General features: G+C 44.6%; 1 protein-coding gene across 2 annotated transcripts in view; it reads left to right on the top strand.

The window, feature by feature from the left end:
- The first annotated feature begins 3,667 nt into the window (after positions 1-3,667).
- Positions 3,668-26,830, top strand: part of gfra1a (gdnf family receptor alpha 1a) — a 114,624-nt gene continuing 91,461 nt past the window's right edge. Inside the window, exons 1-4 of one of the 2 annotated variants that reach the window (XM_008281008.1) lie at positions 3,668-3,870; positions 4,418-4,723; positions 5,508-5,588; positions 19,234-19,404. In XM_008281008.1, coding sequence (XP_008279230.1) covers positions 3,816-3,870; positions 4,418-4,723; positions 5,508-5,588; positions 19,234-19,404 — 613 coding nt within the window. In that variant the 5' untranslated portion in view covers positions 3,668-3,815. The remainder of the gene's footprint in view (positions 3,871-4,417; positions 4,724-5,507; positions 5,589-19,233; positions 19,405-26,830) is intronic. The other variant, XM_008281009.1, reaches the window with a different exon arrangement.

Below are 26,830 nucleotides of genomic sequence, written 5' to 3'. Positions count from 1 at the left end.
AAAAAGCAGGAGAATTTAAAAATAACTCTGCTACTGCCAGCAGTACAACCTCAGGTACTTCTTGATGCCACAGTGCATGATTAGAACAGAAGAATCAGTTTTATTGCCAAGTAGGTACAAGGGATGTGACTGTTTTAGTGCAACAGTAAACACTAGCATGTGGATTAAAAAATGTTATAAATCAAAACTGGGATTATAAATTCATTCTACCGCGGTAAGATCCAGGTCTACACAGGTGTTGTAGAGAGTGCAGCTAATAGAACTGGAGTTGTTTTTATTTTTTCCCTGAGTTTCATCTTAAAGTAGGAAAAGGGGTCAGCGAGGGATTATCAGTTTCACAGGAGAAATAGGGAGAAATCGCTTACAATATTGTTTGCAGTGCGCCGGATAGAGCGTGCAAAACCACCGAGAGCAATCATTTGTTCAAGCTCATCCCGAACCAGTTTACAGTTCAGTCATTCAGATAGCGGGCCAGACATCTCGCAAACATCCTACAGAATTCAAATGATCGGTCCAACAGTAATAGTTTTTACCAGCACATATTGGCGTTAAAGAAAATGAAATAACAGATACGACCGCAAAGGAAGCCACAACAAATAATCGCATTGATTTGGCCTCAGCAGGACAGAAATAAAGAGCATTATTAAGTAGAAACTGAAAAAAACAGTGGGAAGAGAAAGAGAGGAAAGGCCGGTGGTTTCACAAAGCAGGTGAGATGAGATATTAATATCAAGATGTAGATTCTGACACACTGGACCAAACAATACAGTGTTCAAAACAGGTAAATACAATACAGGCAGATGTGCTACTGTGGGGAAGAAGGAAACAATAGAGCTTGTTTTGTTGCATTGTCAGGAATATGAGGCAAGAAGAAGACATCAGATCCCAAATCTCAGAAAGATAAAAGCACAGTTTGATTTAATAAACATTCAACAAAAGAACTCAAGAAGTGTTATCAAATCACATTTCAGTATCTTAGACGAACCGCTGAACAAAACAGAAACACGGCATTCAATTGTTCTTCTTTTTCTGACTTAATGCAAAAGGTAAAATTCTCTTTTTTATTTATTTTTTTGTTTTGAGACTCCTGAAAAAGGCAAGAACTAAGAAAAGAAATTCTCATTTCTGTTGTTATGATTAGAAAAGTGTTAAATTTAGCCACTAAAAGGTGCACAAAAAGTTTCAGAGCCGTGACAACCTTCTCGACCCTCGTGTTCATCCGCAACCTCCTCAGATGTGACTTTAAAGGGCAATGATCAGACGATGTGATCAATAGACAGACACTCTGAAAGGCCTCCTCAAAAGTCCAGCTTTTTTATAAATGAAACGACGCCACAGATGCAAGAAGACAAGACAAGAACGGGTTGTTGGCATGCTAGAAACTGGGATGTCATGTAGGACTGTAGCTAGGATGTTAGATGCCTGCAGTGCCACCGTTTGTCATGAAGTAATTTATTTTTTTAAACGCTAGCCCATCTGATTCACACGGTAATGCACCAGTTTGACGCTCGCCAACCACCAGTGCATGCCACTGAACCGTATGTAAATGTCAGATAGACACAAACCACCATGTAAGCTGAAATAAATCTTATTAATTTGACGTTTCCTCGTCCCGTGGCTTTCTGAGGGTAGCTTATCAGAGTGTTGGCTAACTGTAGTCACCTGCTCTGCGCCGGCATTCATCAGCCCGACTCTCACTCGAGTCTTGAACGCTGTGAAGTGCTGTATCGGCACAGTCAGCTCTCTCAAAAGTAATCCGCCGAGACCCACCGCGAACATTTGTCACACAATTCCTGACTTTGACCAATTTTCCCGTTTCGCTTCTGGGACAGGAGAAAAGCTTCTGATCCGGTGCCATGAAGCGCATTACAGTGTGAAACGCTAAATGACCCGAGGACTACATCATTCTGACATTCATTTGCAAAATTAATATCACGTATTGATTGAGGCTTTTCATAAATCACCCGAGACTGAGCCTTCCCCTGACTGGCAAGGTTCCCTTTGGAGACTTTAGAACAGCAAAGTCATCAAATTGTAAGCAGACAATTATCCCACATTGCAGCCAGTCGTTCATTTGTTCCCATTTTTCTGTCTCTTTTCCAGTCGTGTTCCCGTTAACATTAGCGGCGGACACCGGCCTGCCTGTGGCACGCCTATTTAGCAAAGTCATTTTTAAAAGTGGCTGTACCCTGCAGGATTGATTCATCTGTACCTCACGACTTCCTTTTCAAAAAGGGATTATTCACTGACGTTCAAATAAGCTACTCCTTCATCCCATCTCTGAACGAGGCTGCCCTCTCCCCGCTCTGCGCAAGAGGCTGATTTACTGCGTTGGGCGCCAGCATCCCTGATTGATTCATCCCAGTTTTTAATGCAGAGAGAGCCTCATTGACATAGTCTCGTCCCATGTATTTAGCCAAGTGGATTAGCATCTGAATAGACCATACTGGCAATCAATGAGACGTATAGGGAGAGTTACCAGTGGCGCGGTGCATCATCCATGCTGCTGTAATCATGATCTGTTTGTTACATTTCCAGCCGTTTGACAGTGAATTGATCACATGCAACGTGAAATATCTTGCAGTGTGGCTTGAAAGCATGCTCTCATATCAGTACTTTTAACAGTGACCTTTACTTTACCATCACCGACAGATGGCGACAGTCTCCCAGCCTGCGCTCCCCTCTGCGGCTGCTGCCCTTTCCCAGCGCAACATATTTAGTAAACGCTGTATTTTACACCTCTTACATGTGCCATTAACAAACACAGAGGAGTCTACTCTTTCTTCAGAGTTGGCAGCTGCTGTTGCATTTTTTTTTTTTCCATTTTGCAAATAGCAAACAGGGAGGAGCCACAAACACACACACACACACACACACACACACACACACACATGCTCGAAATATCATGTGTGGTGCAGCTGAAATATATCCATTCACCTTATCTCTGCACTCCAGTTTAGATCTAACAAATTGCCATGTAAGCTGCTCCACATGTTGCTATATTAATCATGTCGTGTAAAATGCGCAGGAGTCGTGCTCTTTGCCCTCTGCCTGTCCACAAATATAGAAGCAGCCCACACAGCGTTTCAAATTCAATCACATGCCCTTTGTTGTGATATGTGCGCTGAAAAAAAGTGTTTATGAGCAGCTATGAGAGCAGAAAAGTTTAGTGAAAGTGAAATTGTGCAGGGAAAAGTGGAGCCGACCCGCGAGCCAGGCGCTAATTATTAACTGTGTGCGCTGCGCGTTGTGAAACTGCCATTAAAGGGGAGTGCGTGTGCAGTGATGGGAAGGTCTATCATTGTAAATTTATGATAAGATTACTGTACTTTATAGCGCAGAGGGGGAAGCTGGCACTCTCCTCCTGCTGAATGCGCTAGACAGCAGTGGGACTCCAGTTGGCTGTGTGCGCTCAGACGCACAGACGCAAGCATCCCACTGGCTGGAGTTGTTGGAGGACACTCGCCCGTTTCGCCTCCACCGCTGCTCTCCTCTCCGCGTCTTTGTCTCCTGGCTGGCTGGTGAGAAGACCACCCGCAACGGGGAGGAAATACACAGAGATTTTTTTATTTTTATTTTTCCACGCAGACTGAAAGAAACTGAATCGGGACTGGACACTTCTTTTTGTTGTTGTTGCTGTTTGTGTGGAAGGGAAATTATTCCTCGCGTGAGCTGGATCTGTTGTGTAGGAGCGGAGCGCACACTGCTGCACCTTTTCAATGGATTTCAATACAGTGGAAGTACCCTGGGAATTAAACTAAGTCGCTTTTGAAGTCGCGCATTTCGTTCCAACAAGGGTTTTTTTTTTGTTTCACATGCAGAGGAAAACGATGATCCTCGCAGTCCTGTATGTTCTTCTGCCTCTTTTTGGTAAGTTTGACTCGATTCGCACTAGCAGCGGTTCGTACAGATCCATCCCATAGGTGCTTTTAATGTTTAATGGCGAGATGTGAGCTCGATTAATAAATAAAAAAGAAAGCAAGAAAGAAAGAGGGGAAGCCCGTCAGAGGCAGCCGCTGCTCAGCGAGGTCTGCTGTGGAGGCGCCTGGACGCTGCAGCTGTCCAAAGTGCTCCAAAACGCAAAAGTCAAAGCTGACAATAGTGAAGCAGATTTCTACTGTTCGCTGCTAGAAAACTAACTGCACGGCTCCACTATGAATGCGCGTTCAGTTCCACGAGATGCACCCCATATGGATCCCTTTACAGCGACCTAGATGTGTTTGTCATGCTCGAATATAAAAGCTCTGTAATATTTTAATCCCTGAAAGCAGCTTGTAAAGTGCTTAAGCCTAAAGAAGTGAGCAAAAAAAAAAAAAAAAAAAACCTCCGAGAAATGAAAGGAGGCGTCATTATTCAGAGTTTTATTATTATTATGATTATTATTGTTGTTGTTGTGAATTGCCACTTGTGTTTCCAGATGTGTTGTGTTACGCAGAGGAGAACCTGCGCGCCGGAGCCACCCGGCTGGACTGTGTGAGGGCCAGCGAGCAGTGTCTGAAGGAGCAGGCGTGCAGCACCAAGTACCGCACCATGAGGCAGTGCGTGGCCGGCGGCAAGGAGAGCAACTTCAGCATGGTGGCCGGCCTGGAGGCGAAGGACGAGTGCCGGAGCGCCATGGACGCGCTCAAGCAGAGTCCGCTGTACAACTGCCGGTGTAAAAGGGGCATGAAGAAGGAGAAGAACTGCCTCCGCATTTACTGGGGGATCTATCAGACGTTACAAGGTTGGCTTCTGCTGCTGGAAACTTTACTAGACACTGATGTAGAAGTGTGTGAGCTCCTGGTCAGAGTGTTGTTTTTGTGTAAAAGGATTTGGGGATGCCACGACCCCCCACAAAGCCCCTCTGGGTTCTTTTGCTGACCAGATTTAGAGAACACCCTGCAGCTATAGTTAATGTAACGTTCCCCATAGGTTTTCTAATCTATCCGGTGAAAGGGTGAGATGATTAGTAGCTCCAGCTCCTCCCCCTCAGCCACAATCAGCCCTGACCCTCCCTCCTGCCCTCTCCATCCAGCTCCATGACCCCCCCTCCCCGTCCATCCCCGCCACCACAAACTTGAAAAGTAGCACACAGCCAGCGCGATCACACGCAATCACTCAACTTTCATTCAAATTTGGCCCCCCGACTCGGCTCACGGCCACGGTCCTGCAGAGCCGAGATACTTTTTGACCTCCTAAATCACTTTCCTCGGAGGTAATGGAGCGCGAAGCCCCTCAGCGCTGGCTGTGCCATCTTAAAGTGTTGATCGTAGCAGGGGGGCCTTTTAGTTCCCTAAACTGCATCCAGCTCCGTGGCCACTGACTCGACTTCCAGTTGCGCAACACAGCTGACCAACCTGCCTAATCAAGCGTGTGGCTGTGTGCCAGTGTGGATATCGACTGACCCAAATAACCCGTGTCACATGCAGGCCAGTGTGAGGGGTGAAGGATGATAAACAAAGCAGGAGGGGGTTAAAAACAAATCCATCCATCTATCCGTCTCTAACACGTGCTCGTCTCCCCCACAGGTAATGATTTCTTGGAGGATTCTCCGTATGAACCGGTGAACAGCCGTCTGTCTGACATATTCCGCCTGGCTCCCATCATAGGTAAGATTAAAGAAAAAATAAAAATAAAAAATCTGCTCTGCGGAGGCTTCCACTCCATCCCTTAATCTTTATTTTTTTCCACCGCTCTCCTCTCCATTGAGATACAGTCAAGCACCAAGCTGTGCATGCTCTCATCTAAGGTTATCTGTGTGTCAAGTATTTATCCTCCCTCATTCTCTCCACTCTCTGTCTCTCTCCCCCCTCGTTCTCACCCCAGCGATATTGCATGCCGGCTGGAAGTGACCTTGCATGGGGAGCTATAGTTCTGAGTCTCATCAAGCAGTGGATGAATGCTTCGGACGCTGAAGGGGATGGGGGGGTTGCTCTCGTGCTCCTCGTGTATTTCGCTGTGGTTTTGTCGGACAGCTCCCTGTTGAGGCTCTTTGAGTCCACTTGTTGAGAAGAGTGTGAGTAACGTGGGAGAGCATGACAAGCGTTTTTCTGTTCAGAGCTGTGTGTCCAAGGAGAGGGGAGGCATGCCCACTCAAGCCTCTAGATGGCGATGTTATTCCCTTCTTCGCAGCCGCTCAGGTGCTCCGCGGCCCCACGCTGGAGAGAGTTGTGGGTATGAGAGAGCCTGACGCATGTATGTGGCGCAATCATGTAGCTGCTTACATTTCCATTATTACGCTGCAGCAGGTGATGAGCGGCGTGTCCAATCAAACAGGCGTCCTCTGCCTCCACATCCTCCAAGAACAAGGCTCATATTTTGACCCCTTTTGATAAGCGGGAGCCTTTTGTCTCTGTTTCCTCTGTCGCTTTTATCTCACAATAGGCTGAAGTGCCCTAAACCGGGGCTTCTCCAGCAGTAGATCACAATGTGGGTGGAAACTAAATCTCGCACTCGGTGACCAATTTGCGTGTGAAGAAACACCGACAGCTTTGTTTCTGAAGTCTGTTCGTTTCTCCTGCTTGAAAGAGAAGTGCACTTTCAGAGGAGGAACACCATATGTTTGTGGGTTTTAATGTGCCAGCCAGTCGCAGCGAGGGCGAGGCAGTGGCGGGCCGTGAAGCATGTGCCGCTCAGGATCATAGTTCACGTCGCAGGCAGGTGCCATCTCTCCACAGTCAGAGCCGTGGCTTCCAGGAGGGGGAGCAGACAGATTTATGGTGTCGTTCTTGTACTGATGGCAGTTCTCTCCACATTTGATGTCCAAACGCCTCTTTACGTTGATTGACGGCTTTGCATATACATCTCTGTTTGTGAGAGATCCGACATCGTGGCCTCGCGTTTGAGGAGTTGGCATCAGCGAGCAGTGTTTGCATCGAACCACTTTAGTGTTGCTCATCATTTTTGGCTTGTTCATCTTTAAATATAGCAGGATCTTAATGCTAGCCCTTATTTTACCCTCGCAAACGGTGTCATTTGACCGAGTTTTATAAGCTGAGGAGGGAAAAGTCTTCCCTGTAAAATTAAATATTCAGATAACCTCTGAAAAATACAGAGTTGTGTGTAACTGTGTGACCCCTTCACATTTATGTTCAGGCTCCTTTTGACCACTGGACTAATCAGCTAGTCTTTCAGTGATCGTCTCTATGTTCATTGGCACAGTTTCTTTATTTGAGAAGTTGGGATGAACAAACAGTTGGTATTTTAACTTTAAACAACTGATTTTCTGTTGATTTTAGTGGGTTGTTTTGGTTTGTTATCTCTTAAACTGAAGGAAAATCCCTCATTTTAGCTCTGCAATTGGTTTATTTTGACAGGTTTAACAGACTGAGGAGGGAAACGTGTTCAGTCGTTACCATTTAAGTCAAATATTTGAGAAAAGTCACTAAAAATAAACAGAATTTTGTGTAACCTAGAGTAATTCTTTGCATTTTCATGCTTTTAATCGTCTTGTGACCTCTTCATATTTATCTTTAGACCAATACGTCGGTTTATTTGAGAAGATGGGACGAGCAAACAGTTTTAGCTTTAAACAACACTTTTTTTGATGACTAATTTAGTGGTTCTGTCATTTTTGGCTGTTTATCCCTTGAAATTAAGGGGAGCCCTCATTTTAGCTCCACAAATTGACAGATTTTATACTCCAAGGAGAGAAAAGTGTTCCGTACTTAGCCAGAAATATTGATGAATATCAGATTTTTGTTTAACTTTGCAGATCTCTCTTGATTGAGAGGTTGGGACAGTGATCAGTTTAGCTTTCAACAACTTATTTCTTGTTTTTATTCCTTAAAATGAAGCAACTTCGTCATTCTAGCTTTGCAAGTGGTTAAATTTGACAGACTTTATAGTCTAGGAAGGGAAAAGCGTTCAGTATTTAACTATATAGTCATTTTAGCGACAGTCCAAATACAGCTTTGCATATGTCTCTTTATCTAACGTCGGATCAGTTTATCATTAAGCTGCTTTTATAGAGAGATTGACTTTGTTTCATGGCGAGCAAATGGACAAGTCCAACGGTGGCGATCATGGAAAAGGCCGAGCAGAAGGATAATGCGCAAAGGGATGCAGCTGGAAGGAGAACGGCGTCCGAGCATTAGAGGAAAATCACAGAGCAGGAGTGAAGGACGGAGGGGTGAGAGGGGGAGGCTGCAGGGGTGAGGGTTAATCAGCCAATAGCAGGGTAAGGCTAAGAGGACAGGGAGCACAGAAACTGAAAGCATGAGATCACTCTGCCTCTTCTGGTCTGTCTGTGGAAATTAAAGGGCAAGGTGACAGGAAAAAGATCGAGGCAGAAATGATGAGAGCTTGCAGCTTGTTTCTGGTCACTCACTCAGTCTGTTAGCGTTCAGTTGTGCTGTGCAGCAAACCGAGCCGAGCAGAGCACAAGGCACCAAACTACACACTCTAAGAGGGGATGAATATGAAAAGTATTCTCTGGGGATTGTCAGTTTTAAATTATGTAAATGCAGGTCTTGTTTTGTGCAGAACTTTGTATTAGAGGATATTATAGTGCAGCACAATACCCGGCCTGATTGCATTTCTTCCATAGATGTCTGTAGATTTTCTATTTTCTTAGCTCTCTTGTCATCTGCACGTTTCCTAACATGTTTTGTGCTTCTATTTCTTGCCAAAAGATGCAAAATTAATGATTAAATTCTAATTGGTGGATCAAGTTAGTCAATAAACTATTTTGTTTTTGCACACGGCCCTCAGGTTTCGTGACACCGGCTCTTCAGGCCCTTCTGATTGAAGTCAGTGATCTGTGGTGAGCCCCCTATTCCAAGAGGCTCTCTGAACACGCTTCATGTGTGCCACAGTCAGGCAGTTGGACTCAGTGATCCCAGGATATAGGAACAATAGGCAGCCTCCGTGATCCTGTAATTCCATAATCGACCCCTTGTCTCTGAGCGAAGCCACTAATCTTTAGTGACACCAATACGTACAGTGCACAGATGCACGGGCACTCAGACACTCGCTGAACACCTGTTCCCGGTGACGCCCATGAACCTCAGTCTGATTTCATCACACAGACATGTAGGGCGGCGTCACACGAACGCACCGAACACGCAGCTGAAGTGGACATATGCATCGACGGGGCTGATTTACAGAATAAATTATTAAAGCGTGCTTAATCCTCTGAACCAGAAAACCAGCCGTTGGGTATGAAAGACATGTTTTGTTACCAAAAATGGCAAAATCACGCTCTGTGTTAGAGCTGGAAACTGTAGAAACAGTAAAAGTAGAATGTATGATTCTCAAAAAAATCTACGTGTCATTTAATAATACACAAAAATTAAAGCATTATTGTATAATGCTGCTCTCCTTGGTGCTACTGAGCAGCCATCAGTGACTCGGCTGCAGCCAGCAGTCAGGTGACAGAAATTCTGTGAGTTTTGGGCTGAACTGCAGGCAGTGTTCACACGGTGTAGATAAGAGACAAAATAAAAATGTACATGATGAAATATCTATGGTATGTAATAATAATACCATCCAGTGTGAGGAAGACCTGTGGGCACTGGGAAAAATGGTGTACGTGCTGATTTACATTTTTATTTTTTTTTAAAATATATTATTTTATATATTTTTGGGAATTCTAGCTTTTCCAGAAGCCATTTTTAAGTTCTCTCTACTTCTAGCTGTGGTTGTTTTGTTTCTGTGGAGGTGCAGGACTTCATCCTGCAGTGAAAAATCAGCCCAGTGAGTAAAAATGTGGCAGGAGCGAAATAAAAAATGTGTAGAAAGTGCTCAGGGTTCAGCAGGTTAATGGGGATAAAGATTTAAACAGAAAGCAACTTCAGCAAAGTATTAAAAAAAAAAAAGGTTCTCAGACCTCATTTTGAGCATATTTCCAGTAAATTAAGATCTTACTTATCTTTACACCTTTACTCTTTCCTTTGATTTAAATCATAAATCTCACACTTGATACGAGACGCGTACATCGCTGTACGTAGAAGTAAGTTTAAATGATCAAACACGCTTTTTATTTCGAGCCAGGAGACGTGCACACGACACGCAGCAGCGGTGCCACTGGCTTAATTTAGCTCATTATTTTCAGATCCTTACCTGGGGCAGCCTGCCTCCACCTCTGGGGAGTCCAGTGAGTCACAGTGGAGTGTGAGCAACTCGCTTCTCTGCTCCGATAAATGAGCATCTACTGCTGTTGCAGCGCTGCAGTCCATGACGGCTGCTCCTCAGCGGTGCTTTTACACATAAAATACTGCCACCGTTTTGGACACCGTTGCACCTTAAAGGATTGGAGATGGCTGTAGGCGCCGTAAACTTCAAAAGCAATTAAAATTAAGTGCATTCTTGTCTGAAATACGTCGTAGAAGTTGCTAGAAGGATTACCAACACCGCATAAAGCAAACTTTTTCTGTTCGGTGATGGTTTGCAGACGTAACGTGAGCCTCTTACAGATCTACCAGCTCCATCATATGTTCATTCTTGTGACAAAGTGACGATAACTCATCGCTTGTGGATGCAGTAAACGAGACTCACTTTGTGTGAGGGTTTAACGCCGGCGTTTTCTTTCTGATCGAGGCGGCGTTTTTTAATTCAGCCTGCTGTTTGCGCTCCTCAGTTTCCTTTTCCTGTCGAAATATCCCAGTGTTCAGTCCCTTTATCTCTCTCTCTGTGTCTCTCTTCAGCAGCTCTACCTGTTTTGATGTCTGTTTCAGTTTATTAAAGGGCTCGTGGTGGGTTCTGCTGCTGCTGCTGCTGCCTGTGGATGCACCGACACCGCCGCTGCCTTATTAGTGTAAAACGTTTGTCGGTTTCCCCGCGCTGAGCTCGCACAACATGCATGACATAGGTTGCTGTACAGAAGTATGTGTGTGTACGATTTAAAGGCTGAATCTGATTTTTCACGCTGCTCGAGAGACGCTTTGTAAGTCAGCAAACAAAGAAAGGTAGACGCCACACAGAGCAGAAAAAACCCCCCAATAATTTTCTATTACATTTGCGTTGCATGAGTTCTTGCGAGCTTAGAGGAATGAGGGAGCCGAGCCGAGATGAAATGGCCGCCTCTCTCTTCGCCAGTTGCCCATGTTTATGAGTCAGTGGTCCATGCAGGAGGCAGCAACACAGAAACAGAGAGCATTATTCTGAGATTCAAGTGGACTCGGAATTACTGCCACACCATTTGGCCCAGGGTGCTGCAGAATCAAAGTGGCCTCCGAAATGGATGAATACACAGCCGGCATGGTTTCAGATCACCGTATTCATGAGCACGTCCAGCTACCTTCTGTGTCTGTTTTTCAAACGCTTCTTCTTCTCCTTTTTCTACATGGTGTTTTAGCATTTGGAGACATGCGAACCGACCGGCTCCCCCATCATCTTGACCACTCGGTGTTAATTGCCGTAGAGCGCCACAGCCTCATTTCTGCATCTGGGAAATTGGAAATCTGAACTACTTTCACAGCCTTTTGGCACGACGCCACAGAGATTACAGAGCACTGTTTGCAGATAAGACTGTTTTATTGTTGCGCGAGACAATTGTCATGTAGCTCAATTACAGCGAGGGGCGGGAGGAATGCAGCACGGGGCAAGAAGTGACACGGAGTTTAATCGACAGCCTGGCCGGCAGCCAGAAGTGACTTTACATGGATACAGCTGCTGCGGTTAAACGATGGGGTGGAAGTGGGTGATAAGAACATCACAGATTCCAGGAGGTGCCACCTATGAATAAAGATGAGTTTGTACAACTATCATTTCCACTCTGGCCCGCGGACTGACCTTCTCCAGTTGTTTGTCAGGTCTGAAGTGATAGTATAGCATTTAGGTTCACTGCACTTATCTGAAACCACCGTTTTGTGCTTCAAAACTTTCCCGTAAACAGAGCAGCCTTTTTTTTTTTCATTTAAGAATTACTGCACAGGATGACAGAAATGTGAAAGTTTCCTAAACCCCGTCCTCACACGTCAAGGGCATCAGGAGCCGTTCCTTAAATTCAGCTCAAGCGTCGCAGCTATTTATCTCCGACCCGATGCGTGTTCCAAATTTTCCACAGGCAGCTCTGCGGTAATCAGAAACTGTGTTCTCTGGCTTGTAATGAATTTATTCCTCGTCGGTTTGGCTTAAACTCTCTCCTTAAGCTCCGTCCTCCTCCTAGTTGGCTGGTGCAGCAGCTTCTCTGTGCATCACCCACTCACCACTCATAAGCCCCAGTACACCAAAGCTCAATATTGTGTCTCTTCCATGTGTCAAAACTTCAAACACATCCCGTCCTCCTCCCTCCTACTTGCCGAAGTCAACCTTGAAGCGTGGCTGCGTCTGCATGTGTGTGTATGTGTGTGTTTGTGTGTGTGTTGCGGGCGTGAAAACATCTGTAAGTGCGTGGCCCGGCTGTCAGGCTAAAGGCGGCGTGTGTGTCGGGCCCGTTGCTGAGAGGCTGTCAGCACCACTCAACCGCTGGCTGCAGAGGAAGTCACTCTCATTATGAGCTGCCAATGTTTAGAGATAAGAGTGTCTGCTGCTATCTCTTTCCCTTGCTTGTGTTTTGTGTGCACGCCTGCATCTTGTGTGTGTGTGTGTTTGTGCGAGTGCGAGATAGAGTCGGGGAGGGAATGCAGAGGAGTTTACAGAGGTAGAAACATAATTTATTGTGCTGTATCTTTTGGAGGGAGGAAGAGAGAGAGAGAGTATACAGCCTGTTTTCTTAACTTTACTTTTTATTTGTTGGTTGACTGAGCACGTTTGCTCTTTTTTTTTTTTTTTTTTTATCCCTGCTTCTGCTTATTCAGTCAAATGTTTTGGTTGCTGGGAGGTTCTCTGGACGTAAACAGTGGTTCAGATTTTGAAGGAGTGCGTCACTTTTTTCAGCCCAGTGATGCACGAACGAATCCGACTCGGGGTTTGCACCTGATTCTGATGTTGTTAAACCGATTGGGTGCTGGTCAGACATGATAGATTGTTAAAAACTACACAAACACTGTGGAAAGTCACGAAGAAAACTAACATGTTCAAGGACTGAGTGCTATTTTCCTGCTCGCTCGTCCTCTTTTAGCCGTTATTTCTGGCCTCACAGTAACAGTGAAAGATGTCAGATCAGTCAAGAGTCGTAGTAAGAAATTAATTAATAGATTCACGTTTCAGAGAAAAAGCACGATCACTGTTCGAGCTTCAGATGACGCCAGAGTGAGGCTGGATAAAATGTTTTTCTAGGAACGATCGGTGCACCTGATGAAGTCATGAGTTCCCGGTTTGGTTTTGTTGTCACGGTCGCGCATATCTGACATCAGCAGCGTTCTTATAACCCCCTTTTGCATCATTTCCCAGAAAATTGCTCCTTCACCTTGTGAGCTAAATGACTCAGTTCTCCGGGGCTGGTATTACTCAGCCTCCTAAAAGAGGTGTCTGCTTTGTCCTGCATGCGAGTCACCAGCTCCTCGAGGTGACGTTCCTGCAATTCAATGATTTTTTCCCAATTTTGTTCAGGTGTCATGTAATTAGCACTTTTCATGTCAGAGTCACAAGGAGATGGCTTGGTTGGATGGCTTATATAGCAAAAGTTAAGGCTGAGGTTAGGAAAAGATTTTGGCTGTGATTGAATGTAATGCAGTGCCTGATTCGTTCAGAGAATTAACCATTTCATTGATGGTGCTCGCCTCTATAGGTGCAAACGAACTGGGGCACTGTTGCTGCATCCTGGGCTGAGCGCCGCTTAAGGTAGTTGAGATTGTTTAAGGGAATACAAACAATCCAGAGCTTTTTCTCCCTTTGTAGCAAAAAAAATAATTAAGTGCAGCCAGACTGTTCTATGTAAGACTTTGTCCCGAGTCGCTGTGCACATTTTCTGTCTTTTCCAGACAGTTTTAAGCTTTACTTCCCTCAAACCGCTTAACGTAACTCAAACTTCACCTTCTGCATTGGCCTCAATTTTCAAACCTGGAGTCATTATTTCCATCGTCAGTCAATCTGTTGATAAGTTTCTTGATTAATTAATTAGTTGTTTGGTCCGTAGAATGTCTGGAAATCGTAAAACATTGTTTGTGTTTTTCAAAAGCCGAGCTGACATCCTGAAATGTTTTGTCTTGTCCACTAGTCAAAGATATTCAGGTTCTGTCACAGCAGGGGAAGAAACGTGAAAATACTCACATTTAAGAAGCTGGAATTAGAGGATTTTAAGCTTTCTTTCTTAAAACAATCACTCAAACTAGTGAGGTGTTCATTCGTTGATAGACAATCACTGTACCTCTTGTGCACAAGCTAATTTCAACAACACGGGCTGCCATCTTTGTTCAGGAGCGCTCTCCCTATTGTGATCTCAGCGTGTATTTGCAGATGTCCTTTTCTGTCTGAATCTGTAAGGTTGAAAAACAAATACTCAGAGAACTTCAGACATGTGTCAGCAGGTTTTAGTCTGTCTGTAAGGTAGTCCAGTTCAGAAAACGTAGCGGCACAACTGAACGACTCTCATGTAGGATTGAGTCCAGAGTGGAAAATCTCCACAAATGTTGCCGCAGCTTTTGGTGCACATGTCACTGGAGAATAGATTGTGATGACCTTGAGGGATTCCTCTGCTTTTCTCTTGGGTGGCTTCATGCAAGAAAAGCAGCATTACCTGGCACATGCTAATCGTTAGCATTCTAGCATATATATTGAAGCTCCAGTGCAGCTGAGTTTGAGATGAGGGGAAACTGAGAAAGCGCATTTGAGAGCAGCTCACTCGTCTCTCTATTTGTCTTTATTTTGCCCACAACGTTGCCGTCTGTGCTCTCTGTAGTACGCTGACACATTATGTTGCTGGTGCACATCCTCAGACTGTCATCACACGAGAGCTCATCTACAGCATGTCATTATTTGCAATGCATAAGAAAAATTTGTCCCCATAGGTGTTATTGCTGGGTCCCCTGCGCAGTAGTTTGTTTTGTTAAAGACTCCCAAATCCACTGCAGACATTACTGTCGCTGTGCTGTGAAGTCTAATCAATACGGCGCTGTGTTAGATTGGAAACTTGAGGCTGTGTCTACAAGAATCTATTGATTGCTCTCTTTTTTTGCGCCGTTCCCTCCTCCTATGCTGCCCGAGCGCTTCCGTTCAGGCCGGGATCAAAAGCTTTATCCTTCAACCAGGTTGGAGGTGTACAGTTCCACGTGGAGAGAAGGACTGGGCCTGTTGGGGATTTGTGTTTGCACTGACCTTGTCTCATCTCTGTACAGTTGATTGTTTCAGCAGAACGTGTGCAGTGGCATGTGCGAGTATGTGTTTAGTTAAATGTAGATGGATTGTTGGAGGTTTGGGTGGAAAGGCAAGACTTAAGGAAAATCCGCGCACACTGTGGAAGAAACATTATTCTGATTCAGCGGTAGCTGTCAGCTTGCATTGTAAAGTGTACTATATTATGCACCTAGTTCCGATTTAATCCAAATCCTTACGGCAAGGTCAGGAGAACACCTTTGTGTTTCATGTCTTTTATTTTTATATTTCCTCACTCCAACCAGGCCTCTTTAAAACCTTTCTTCCCCATGCAGCTACATGTCAGCTGGCCACTTAATTCACCGCACTGTTTCAGAAATGAGCGATCCAGCTGTGGGCCATTGGCAGAATAATTCTAACAGCAGCCATATCATCAGGTTGCCAGTCCAATCACTGGCTGTCGCACCATGGGCCAAGAAAATCATTTAGTTAAAGGTGACCAGATTGGAGTCCCTCTGAGAGGTCTTTGATTGGATGTGAAGTGGAGGGGTGATTCATCATAGTTAATAAATGTGGTTGACAGCTCAAATCAGCGGGAGGGAGCATGTGCCAGGTCTGCCTCCTGCCGATGCTTTATACTGCATGCAAATATGGACAATTAACTTTTCACATACACAGCTGCAGACACCTACGCAGATATGAATATGTGCGCGCATGCACTCAGGTACAAGCAAAGAATGGACTGCAGGAATATACAGGTAGACCTGCACGAGGTTCAGAGAACAACAGTCAGAGTCTTGGTCCTTTAATGCACAGTGAAAAGGCAAAAGAACCGGTTCCAAAATCCTAAGATTCACTAAGACATTTGGATTTTTGCTTATATGTTCACAAACAAATATACTTCTGCTAGTTTTAGATAAACCCTGTCCTCCCAACGCCTACTGTATATTTACTGCCATCTGTCTGTGCAAGTTGAACGCATGTGTGTCTCCTGATGTGTTTGCCTCGATAAAAACAGTCGCATCTTTCTTCGGTAACCCGCTCAGCTGCTGTCGAGTCGCTTGATTTGCATGTAAACTGCACCGAGTGCCTGATTGTTTTGTGACAGTCACGTTATTTTAGCAAAAGTTTACAAGGACGGCGCTGAACTCTGCCATCGTTAGATTTAACAAGTCGTAAAGTATTGAAGGAACCAGAACAGAGTTACTGAATGTAGCTCTGTGGTTGTGCTGCTGACGTCCTTCTGTTTGAGCAGCTTTTCACACATGCAGAACGCAGGCGGATGTTTTACTGACATGAACAGGAGCTCTGTTTTTGTCTGCTCGTGGTGGTTCGTTACCGCCGACTGAAGTAACCGTCCTGTCCTCATAGCAACAGGTTACTGTGACTGCAGCAATTAATTCACAAGTGTTGTTGAGAGACAGATGTGCTTTAGTGGAGGAAGAACTTGGATCCTTAAGTGCCACATCGCCAAAAGTCCTGTATTGAAAGTGAAGTAATGTCAAAGTATATGTAGGTTTTTAATATGTACGAAAAAAGTCTCCTGTGGCCTCCTGTTTCATCATAGTACAGTATGTTTTATTCCACTAGATTATTAGTATTCATGCATTAAGCCATGCATTGATGCCAGCTGTTACCCATGATGTCACCAGACTACTTCACTATTTTACTGTTTACGTTTTTAATTCGTTTCCCTGCAGTTCAGCAAAACCGTTCCTGAGTTTTCGTCACGTGGTCGTTGCATGCAGCTTAGCCACTCGTAGCTTAGCAGGAGTTTTAGTTTCTGCGCATGTCATAGTGCACATTGTTTATTTATGGTCATTTTTTAAAAAGGAGACACGTAGTTAAAGGTTATGTTTATGGATTGTTATAGTTTTAGGCTTTCCCAACAGAAATGTGCATCACACACGATCTGTTCAAGGACAGCTGGAAAGTTGAGAATCTTTCTGTAAAATGGTGTAGTTTGTTTTGTAGTTTGTTTTGTTGTTTTTTTTCCAGGTTTAGGGGTTCAGAGGGTTCACCTGCCTCAGCCTGCACACTTTAGTCAAATGCATTTTAACTGCATTGGAGTGGAGGCTGAGGAGGACGTTGTCTCGGCACAGCGTGGTAAATACCTACGTGCTATAATGACATTGTGTTTTGCTCAGCCGGCTGAAGCATGACTGACCACCGGCAGGTGCGTCGAAGCCGCGGCCTTGTGTTAAGCCGCCGCTCTAAGCCCTCAGCCGCACACAGTCAACTCGCAGGATTAACTTGCCTCAGCTGCGGCCGTCAGGGCTTTCACTTGTGCCGCTGCGTCTTAATAGAATTTCGTAGTCCAAAGCAAAGCAAAGCGAACGGCGCTCGGCTATACTGTCTCATTCTTCTATAGAAGTGGATTTGTAAAGTTAGGCTCCTTCCCTCGCATGGAATTGTTGAGATGTCTCATTCTCTGCCAGTCTGACCTTTTTTGTGCAAGTTTTGTTCTGCAGATATTCTTTAAATCCAGACAGATTTCACAGACAGCTTTCACCCTCTGATGTTAACAGGGGTGATGTTTGCTTCGCACACTGTGGCTGAGGGTTCTCCTCTCTGTTTGTCTTTGAGAAGGGAGCGCTCCAGTGCATGAAGTGTATTTATACAAAGAGTACGTAGCTGTTGTTAAGCTGAAGCAGTGTTTTTGTGCATTTCTGTACCTTTAATTTGCAGAATTATCAAATCTGTGATGACGTTTGTCTTGATTTTAAGAGGTTTTCTCCCCAAAGGAAAGAAAGAATTGACGTTAAAAATAACATTTCTGACAAGCTTTGTTAATTGGTGTTTCATTTACTCAGCATAGTAGGCATTTAGGTTCATCAGATATTCAGATTACAGACTAGTTCTCTTTACTGCACGTGGACCATCATGTTTACCGTCATGCATAGTCGCCTCCTGAGGGCCCAGTTCTGAGCTTCATCATGCACAGCTTCTCAGTATCTGGTAAACTTGTCCTGTAAGAACCTCTTTTCCAGGGAATCTGCTGTGATTTTTGCAGCACTAATTTTCCTTTTCCTGCGCGGCGCTCTTTGTATTTCCCCACCGGTCGATCGGAATTGGAATTTACACTCCGTCCCCCGCGATCATGTTTGTCAACAGCCACAGCGTGTCTGATTAAAGCAGTGTCTCTAACTAACAAACGGCTCTCTTTGGAGAGTAATAGCTTTGCCCCTCTTCTCGCCGCCGTCTCCCTTTTGTGCCTCTCCTTTTGATCACGGAGCAGCAGCATCCCTGAAAAGCAAACACGGCCTTAAACAGACACACGCAACCCCGAGCGCGCACCCACACGCGTTCAAGACTGCGTGCGCCCGCCGGCGCCCGTCGCACACACAAACAGCACCCAGCTGAGCTCTTGTTCTGTGCCAGTCTCTGCTCTCAGAGATGTTAAATGAGGGCATTGATACATAAATTTGCATTTGTTTCATCCACAGCCGTCCTCCTAACTAAAAATCTATAACTGCGTGCCCCCAATTTGCCAGGCAGCCTCGGATGCTTCTATTCTGGGCTTGTTTCATGCGAGCCTAGCGTGACCGTCCAATCGATGTGCTTGTGTGTACACTCTCTTCACACATAAGCGCGCTAACAGTGATCTCTCACCACAGTTTGTCAATGTGTAATTTAGGTAAACAGCACCCAAACCGTAGGGGCTCTGCTCTTTTTTTTTTTTTTTTCTCGCTGCAGTAGCGCTGAGCAGGTACAGAGCATCATCCTGTGGTTTCCTCGAATTAAAGAGCTGCTCCTTCTTCACTACGTCTGCTGCAGATAAGAACTATACTCCCTCCGTGGCGCTACGACTCCTCTTTCCTTATTCTCTTCTGTAGCATACTCAACTGTCCTACAACTCTTCCTCCTAGGATCATGAGACCATTTGCTCCTCTGTGCTCCTTCTGCCACCTTTGCCTTCCTAGAAAACACCCAGAATGTGACTTTTGCCCGTCAGCGGAATGATCTGAATGCTCTCTTTCCGGTTCTTGTCTCACCTTTTCCCCCACTTTGGCCTGTGAGTATCCCCCTTTTTTTGACCTCCCTGTGACCTTTTGTGAACCCCGGTGACCCCTGATGGATGTTTGGTTGGTGGTCCTGAATGAAGCGCATCTCTTGCAGAGGGTGGGGAACCGTGGAGCAGCTCTGCCACCTCGGCTCCAGGCAGGGGGGGCGCCCAGGGCAGGGTATCCCAGGGCAGAGAGCCCGCTCTGGGCCGAGGCAGCCCCTCCTCCACGGAACTGCAGGATCCCAGTAGAAACAGGAGAGCTCATCCCAATTGGGCCATACTGGGTAATGAAGCATGCATGACTGTTTTACTGAGACACATAATCCATGTTATCAGTGTCTGCAGGTGAACTTCTGTGCTGATCACCTGCAGCTGGTTTTTAACTTTGGTGTGAGTCAGGCCAGAAACGTAGAAGAAAAAACAAAACATTTCTGTAATATTTCTTGCACAATTACTGCTTTCTCAACAAGCTGGCTCATGATTTATCCTCTAGGACTTTGCTTGTTCAGGGAAGTGTCGCGAAAATACTTACTTACTTTTAACTGCAAGTTTTTGAACAATTTGCTGCTATTTTATTGTCAAATTGCAGATAATAACAAGCAAAATTAAAATTATACATACACATCAAACACCAAATCAAAACTCTACACTTTTTGACAGTAAAATTAACTATATTTAAATCAGCAAAACATGTAGTTATTTTACAAATATTTGCCAGCATTTGAAAGAAAAATCTGTCTATGAAGGACTAAGAAAATATAAGTATTTTTCTAAGTATAAGTATAAATATAAGTATTTATCTAGTAAAATTACAGAAAAAAGTGTTCATATACCGCCTAGCCCTTTCCTAAAAAATAGGAAAAAAGACAACTTTAGTTGTATTTAAATCAGCCAAAAATTATTTTGCAGATAGGCCTGAAAAATTATTAATATAAGTTTTTGGTTTTTTTACTGGTATTTTACAAATTTTCCTTGTTTTAGTAAATTACAGATGATATCCAGTAAAATTACAAAAAAATTATATTCATTTTAATGCTCAAAAACTCCAAAGCTGCACATAATGTCCACATAAAAAAATAAAATAAATAAAAATCAGCATTTTTACAAATAGAACTGTGTTCTTTTACAACATGTGGCAGTACAATTACACAGTTTTGCTTAATTTAAATCTGCTAAAATTATTTACAATATTTTCAGTTTTCAGTTTTAAACATCCCCAGGTTTTTCACCGTTTAACTTTTTTTTTTTTCTTGGTGCATCTGTTTTCTTTTCATATTTTAAACCCTTCTTTGTTCTGATTCGTGGACAACACATTCAGAAACAGCTGAAACTGGGCACGAGCCGACGTTTGCCCGTTTTGTTAATGCTTTTACGTTCCAGTCGAGAGTTATCGAATATCGTCTGTCGGCTTATAACCATAAAACCACATGTTGGAGCGGTTTCCTGCCGTCGGTTCACGTTACATCCCGACTGCTGATGATCCAAACCACACACGGGCCGAACCAAAACCAAAACCGTTTGCAGTCTTGTCGTTTGTATTAATAACGGTGAAGTAGAGTTTAACACAATTCTCTTGGATCTGTTAAAGTCAGTTGTAGATGTTGGTTCCCTGGGGACCGTCTGGGAGGAGTGTCAGTCCGTCCGTCCGTCCGTCCGCCTGCCTAGTCAGCTGTGTCAGGGAGGGTTGACGTGTCCTTCAGAAGAGTTTCCACAGCAGATGTGCTTCTGTGTTGAAAAACCTCAGGAGGGGAGCTGGTCGGCCGGACTGGGGAGGTGGCAGGAGACGGTAGGCAGTGGGGAGGGCTGAAGGAAGCCGAGGATATGTCATGTTTTGATATTCCCACTGTGCCGTTTTGGCTTACGAATTTCCATTTTAGAGGGCAGTCAATGTCTGTGACTGCTACATTAGTTTTATGGCCAAAAACAGCTTATTGCAGGCTGTGAGGGAAATAGTTCATTTTGCATCCCGGCCCGCTGGAAAGTTAACTCGCCAACACGTTAGCGAGTCGCCGCGTTTCAAAACGTACTCACAGGCACGTGGCAGGCTAACAGATTGGACCGCAACGGCGTTTATTACCGACAAACACATGCGCGTCACATGTACGTGTGGATGCACATCAGAAATGCACAATCAGTGGCAAACGCTTTCTGCTGCGAGTCGAGCCGAAGGGAGGATTACATCAAGGCCGCTGTGAGGTTGAATCATGCTGAATGGTGCGTTCTGCCTGGAACCTGAGGGCCAACACGCATCCTCCCTCTCATCACTTCGCTGGTAGCTTTTCAGTCCACCTGCTTTGATGCACGTGTTTGATTAAGAGCAGATTTTTACGGCGATACGTGAACAAACACTGATTTGGTTTCTGCCCCCGTGGCGTGCAGCATTTCATCCCGACACGTTTGCATTGTGCTCAAAGGACGAAAAAGAGAATTGAAAGAGCGTCAGAAAACCTGGTACCAGATTAAACCTTCGCCTCGTTCACAGCTCACAACTCGAGAAAGAAATGATGATTATTCTTTGATTATTTATTTCAAAAGCTTGAAAAATAAATGAATTAACATACACAACATTTTTGCCTACGGGTCTGGCAGCTCTGCAAACTGTAAATAATTTACTATTTTTATGTTTAATTAGTTTCTGTACTGGTCTCCGTTCTGTTCTGTGTCCACACTGCCTGCAGTTCAGCCGAAAAGTCCCTGAACTTCTGCCACGTGACTGTTGTTGTGCAGCCGAGTCACTGATGGCTTCACAGTCGTGCAGAGGAGCAGAGAACGTTTAGTTTTCTACAGAATCCGATCAGTGCAAATGGTTTGTTTTTACCAGACACCTGCAGAATAAAGTGATTTTGATGAAACGCCACAAATTTAGACAGTTTCTGCAGTTTTACAATTTTGCAATTTCTCGCTCAGATGAATGGTGTGAGTTTGGTGATTTAAAAAAAAAAAAGAAAGATAACATGCCTTTCAGACCTTCCAGTGGGATTTGGAGTTCAGAGGGTCAAGTGAAGCTAAAAGCATAGTAAAACTAAACAGAGCAGTTCAACACAATGAAGCACTGGTAGTAACAGAGATGCACGCTGTCGTGACGTTCTGAAAAGGAAGCTGCTGCTGTAGATTAGCACAAACACTCTGGTGCTGGAGGAGTAAAGTGCAGATGGTGATTAGGACGATGTAAATGTGAATGCATGGTCCTTCACTTCCACTTTCCAACGGGCACAACAGCCCCGTCCCGTTCCTCAGACACTTTTATTTTGACAGAGTGTCTCAGAGAGACATTTACGCAAAACGCTGATGATGTCGCCGCTCCACTCGCCGCCCGTCGCCCCCGAAAACGTTCCCGCCGCATCGTGTGGGTTTGTGCACGAGCGGGAGGGTGTGTGTCCTCGGGGACGCTGGCGTTCAGATTAATTAAAAACTTCAATCCCTCCGTTCTCTGACAGGAATTTGGATGCTGCCGAGGGCTTAACTGTAAATACTGTTTCTCCAGAATTGTCATTTACAGAGATTCATGGTCTCAGGTGCTGGCTGTTGTCTACGGCGCTGCAGTGGGGGAGTGAGAGGGAGCAAACAAACAGACTGCATGGACTGGCTTTTGCACACTTTCATCAGAACAGTGAAACAGAGGCGTGATGGACATCAGATTCCACCTCCTTCTTTTAGTTTTCTAGCCCCAAAGAAAGAAAGAGCTGCTGCCAGATGGCGTGAACTGACCCTCTGCCAGCAAACAGCACATCATCGGCTCCATAACTTTTTTGTGGAGGCTTTATGTTTGCAGCTGAAAAAAAACAGATTGATGGATGAAAAATAATCTCCAAAACAATGGCATCAGTGGAGTCATTAAAAAAAATAGATGAAACATAAATATTGCCACAGAAAACCCAGCTGGGCGGCAGGAGACATCAAAGACGATCATAAAAGAGGACGTCGGGATGAATCACATCGGCGCAGCTCAGAAGTGTCATTTCAGGCTCAGCCCTCTGACAAACGAACCAAATGGCATTTTTAATTGTAACACAGCTGAGGGGTGCAACCTTTATAATGTATGAGGAGTTTCTTGTTCCCAACATCCATCATGTGGAGGCAGTCAGGTTATCCACGTCTCAGGTTAGAAGCAGCAGCGTTTGCTTAAGCCAAGAACAGTTCTCGGTCAGAGCGGTTTCTGTTGCACAAAGCGGATCATAGGAAGAGGTTGAGTTCTGAAGTTTCCTGGCAGCAAACAGTTTGACATAACAGCCAGGAGTAAAGTGAAAGAAGAGCGAGGTGGGAAGTTGTGCGTGTTGTCCATGGACAACGTCAGCTCCTGCATGAACAAACACCACGTTAACAGCTTCATTTCTGTGTAATTTTTAGATTTTTAGCGACATTTGAGAAGCAACTATTGCTTTTTTTTATGTTTCTGAATTTAACTGACAGGTAATGAGCTTTACTTGATATGTCAGTTTTCCAGGAACTAAAAAAAAAGCTTGACTTAGACCAAATTAAACGTACAAGGCAGACGTTTTAGCAGTAATGGAGGGTATCTCGATGGTGTGATCTGAATAATGCATACCGCCGTCCAAACCGGAGCGATACTCACCCGTCTTCTTAAATTTAGTTCTCAAAATGTTAAAGAAAAAAACTGCGTTTGTGCACCTTTTGACCACAATTTCCATCGTGGGGAAACCAATAAAGCTGCTCCTGAATCTGTCCACCACCCAGAACTCGCTGTCATCATCTCGTAGCCCCGTCAGCTCGGGAGATTTGGCCACCGGCGCGCTGTCTTATGGATGAGCCATTATCATTAAATGAGAAAGCCTAAAATCTCCTCCAGAACCAAATGAGTCATGACTGTCTGAAAGAGAGAGCTTATTTTAAATCAGCATTCTTAGTCAGAGGAGCTTAAGGAGGGCCACGCCCAGAGCGTTTATCCTCTCATTCCATTCTTAGAGACTTTGCACAATTCTCACAGCTCTAATATAAAATACTGATGATTAATTAGAAACAGAGCTCTGAGGTAAATATATTGTTTTGCTCCGAAACGGTGTTAAATGTTCGCAAAGTTAGCGTTTCTCGGAGGAACCTTACGTCACCTCACTGGGAGGATAATCAGCATGAGATAAGGAGGAGGAGGAGAATGCAGATGAAAGATGGAAATGCTCGACATGTTTCCGTTCACCAAACGGCGGCTGTAATGTGAAGGTCAGCGAGCGTCATTCAAACGCTGACAGGAGAAGAGTCAGTTTCCTGGTGTGAACGCCGTCGGTTGTGAATCATCAAGCAGGAAAACAATGCCACTGTTTTCATGTAGTTTATACATAATTCAAGAGCGCCACAGATCTGTTCCCACATAGGAGAAAGGAAGCGTATGCATCGAGGTAGGGAGAATGACATGTGGTGAGAATCCACTATGAACAATACGGTGAATCTGGTCGACAGTAAAACGATAGAGTTGGTGATTAACCCATTGATGGGTTCCAAAGTCGTGTTTTCTTTTAAAAACTATCTCCAAAAATAACTATTTTATAATCTAGAAGCTGTAAAAGCAGGAAGAATGCGTTTTTCCCCCCATTTCTCAACAGTCCTCGAACTATTCAACTGTGATGTGAGATTAAGGCAAAATTAATTAAATCTAAGCTTCAATCTGTGATATTTCATCCTAATCACTTATTCTACAAGTTTCAGTTTTTAAAAATGTCCAAAAACGGCAGAATTTTAACGTCTACAAACTGTAAAAACAGACAACATCACTGGGCGTCCCACTATTCAACAGTCCTTGAACTACTCGTCTGTGTTGTGCGATTAAAGGCTCCAAAAGTAATTAAATCTAAGCTTCAATTTGTGATATTTCACCCAAATCACTTTATGCTAGTTTCAGATTTCAGAAAAATCACCAGAAAAATAAACCATTTGCGATAAAAATGTGTTGCGGTTCAAGGTTTGCGACCAAGACTCTGATGTTTTATGGATGAAATCTGAATTTGTCACTTATTTCTCAGGTTGGAAAAATAATGTAGTCGTGAAGTGACAAGATAAATAGGATTCCTCTTGTCTTGACATGTGCACTGATGCTTCTCATCTGATGCAAGCTATTATCCACCCATATCTCTGCTTGATATGTGCAAAACAAATCATGACTGATCTGAATTATGGCATGTGATTGTCCTGAAAGCGAAAAAACAAGAAAAAAAACAAATCACAAGTTGAAACTCTGCTACCGTGACAGAACATTAAAACCACCTGCTAAATGTTATGTTCATGAGCCGTTCCTGAGCAGATTTTGCGACGTAGCAGGACGCTAAAGCGGCTGATATATGTCGAATTGATCTCAAAACGAACGTCAAGTCAAGTCCTGTCGTCACTCTCAAGCAGAGACTGCAAAAACTGAACAAGAAACACAAGCCGTTGCCACAAACCAGGAAATGAACTCCTCTCACAGTGGCTAAGGCTACGCTAACGGCTAGCAGCTAAGTCAGACTGCACCACCTGATTACCCTGAAACAGTGGCTGGAAAACAATAATTAATAATGCTGTCAGATATAAACCTTAGTGGACAATAAAAGTGACCAAACAGTGAAAGATTCAGGAAATAGAGAAGGACAACAGACGTCCCTACACCTGAGTCCTGCAGTAAAACAATCCAATCATGTAAAACCAATTAAGATTCTGGAGCAACAGAAACATAAATAAAAGTTTAAATATTTAAAGAGGTTCAGGAAAACCAACAAACCCAAAGACTTCATTAGACAAATGTACAGAAGCGGGCCGGGTCAGTTAGGAGACTTTATAATTTAGTATTTACTGACGAGCAGTAGCTCCTCCGCTGGCTAGCTCACCTCCTCCTGTGTTGTTTGTTCGAGCCGAGCAGCACAGGTCACTGAGCGCGCTGTGAGCCCCGAAGGAGACTCGACTAACCAGCGAGATACCCGCCGCCACCCCCGAGGGTTACTGGCGCCGAGCCACAAACTCCCCGCGAAATGTCACACCGACCGTCCGCCGCTCTGCGTTCGCACTCGGATTCAAAGTTGCGCAAACACGTGTACTTGGAGCACGTGTCCGCGAAGAGCGACCGTGATGGCAAACAGCATTCCAGGAGAGTCGGAAATAACACATAGGAAGAGCATTATGAGAATCAGAGCTGGCGTGACCGCAGCACCTAAAGGGAATGGAGAGTGATGTGTGTGTGTTGCTATTATTCATGGACTGAGACGTGGTGTGAGCGGTTTTAAGGTCAGAGAAGACGGTAAACAGCGAAGCCGGCTGACCCGGGGTCAAATCACTTGAGGCTGTCAGACGGGACGACTCGCTGAGTTTTTCAGAAGTCTGAATCATGTTATTTCGAGATAAAAAAAGAGGAGTTTTATCCTGCTGATTTGTTATGATAGAAAATGGAGATAAAGAAAGTGGCAAACAGAGATAGGAGCGAGGAGATGATGTGGCGGGAAAAGACGCCCGCCGCCGCCGCCTGCCGTGTCTCTCGTCGTGTCCGTCATGCTAGCGCTCTGCTGTGGTCGCTCACAACTTGTACTTCATCCATTATTCACAGCTTCGCCTCGACTGAGTGCGGGGTACTTATCGCCGTCCAGCCGGAGGGAGGGAGAGGTGGACGGGGCGCGCTGTGCAATTGGACCAGCGAGAGGTGCTGCACAGCCAAACGTGCTAATGCGCTTCGCCGCCGTGCGTCGTGCAGGTGTTTATGTGCCTCGCTGCTGCAGAGAGCCAGGTGTCCTGATGGGT

This window comes from Stegastes partitus, unplaced genomic scaffold (assembly GCF_000690725.1).
Source record: "Stegastes partitus isolate 25-593 unplaced genomic scaffold, Stegastes_partitus-1.0.2 Scaffold219, whole genome shotgun sequence".
In the NCBI taxonomy this organism is placed as follows: domain Eukaryota; kingdom Metazoa; phylum Chordata; class Actinopteri; family Pomacentridae; genus Stegastes; species Stegastes partitus.
The sequence above is the reverse complement of the archived record's forward strand: the minus strand, read 5'-3'. Positions and strand labels throughout refer to the sequence as shown.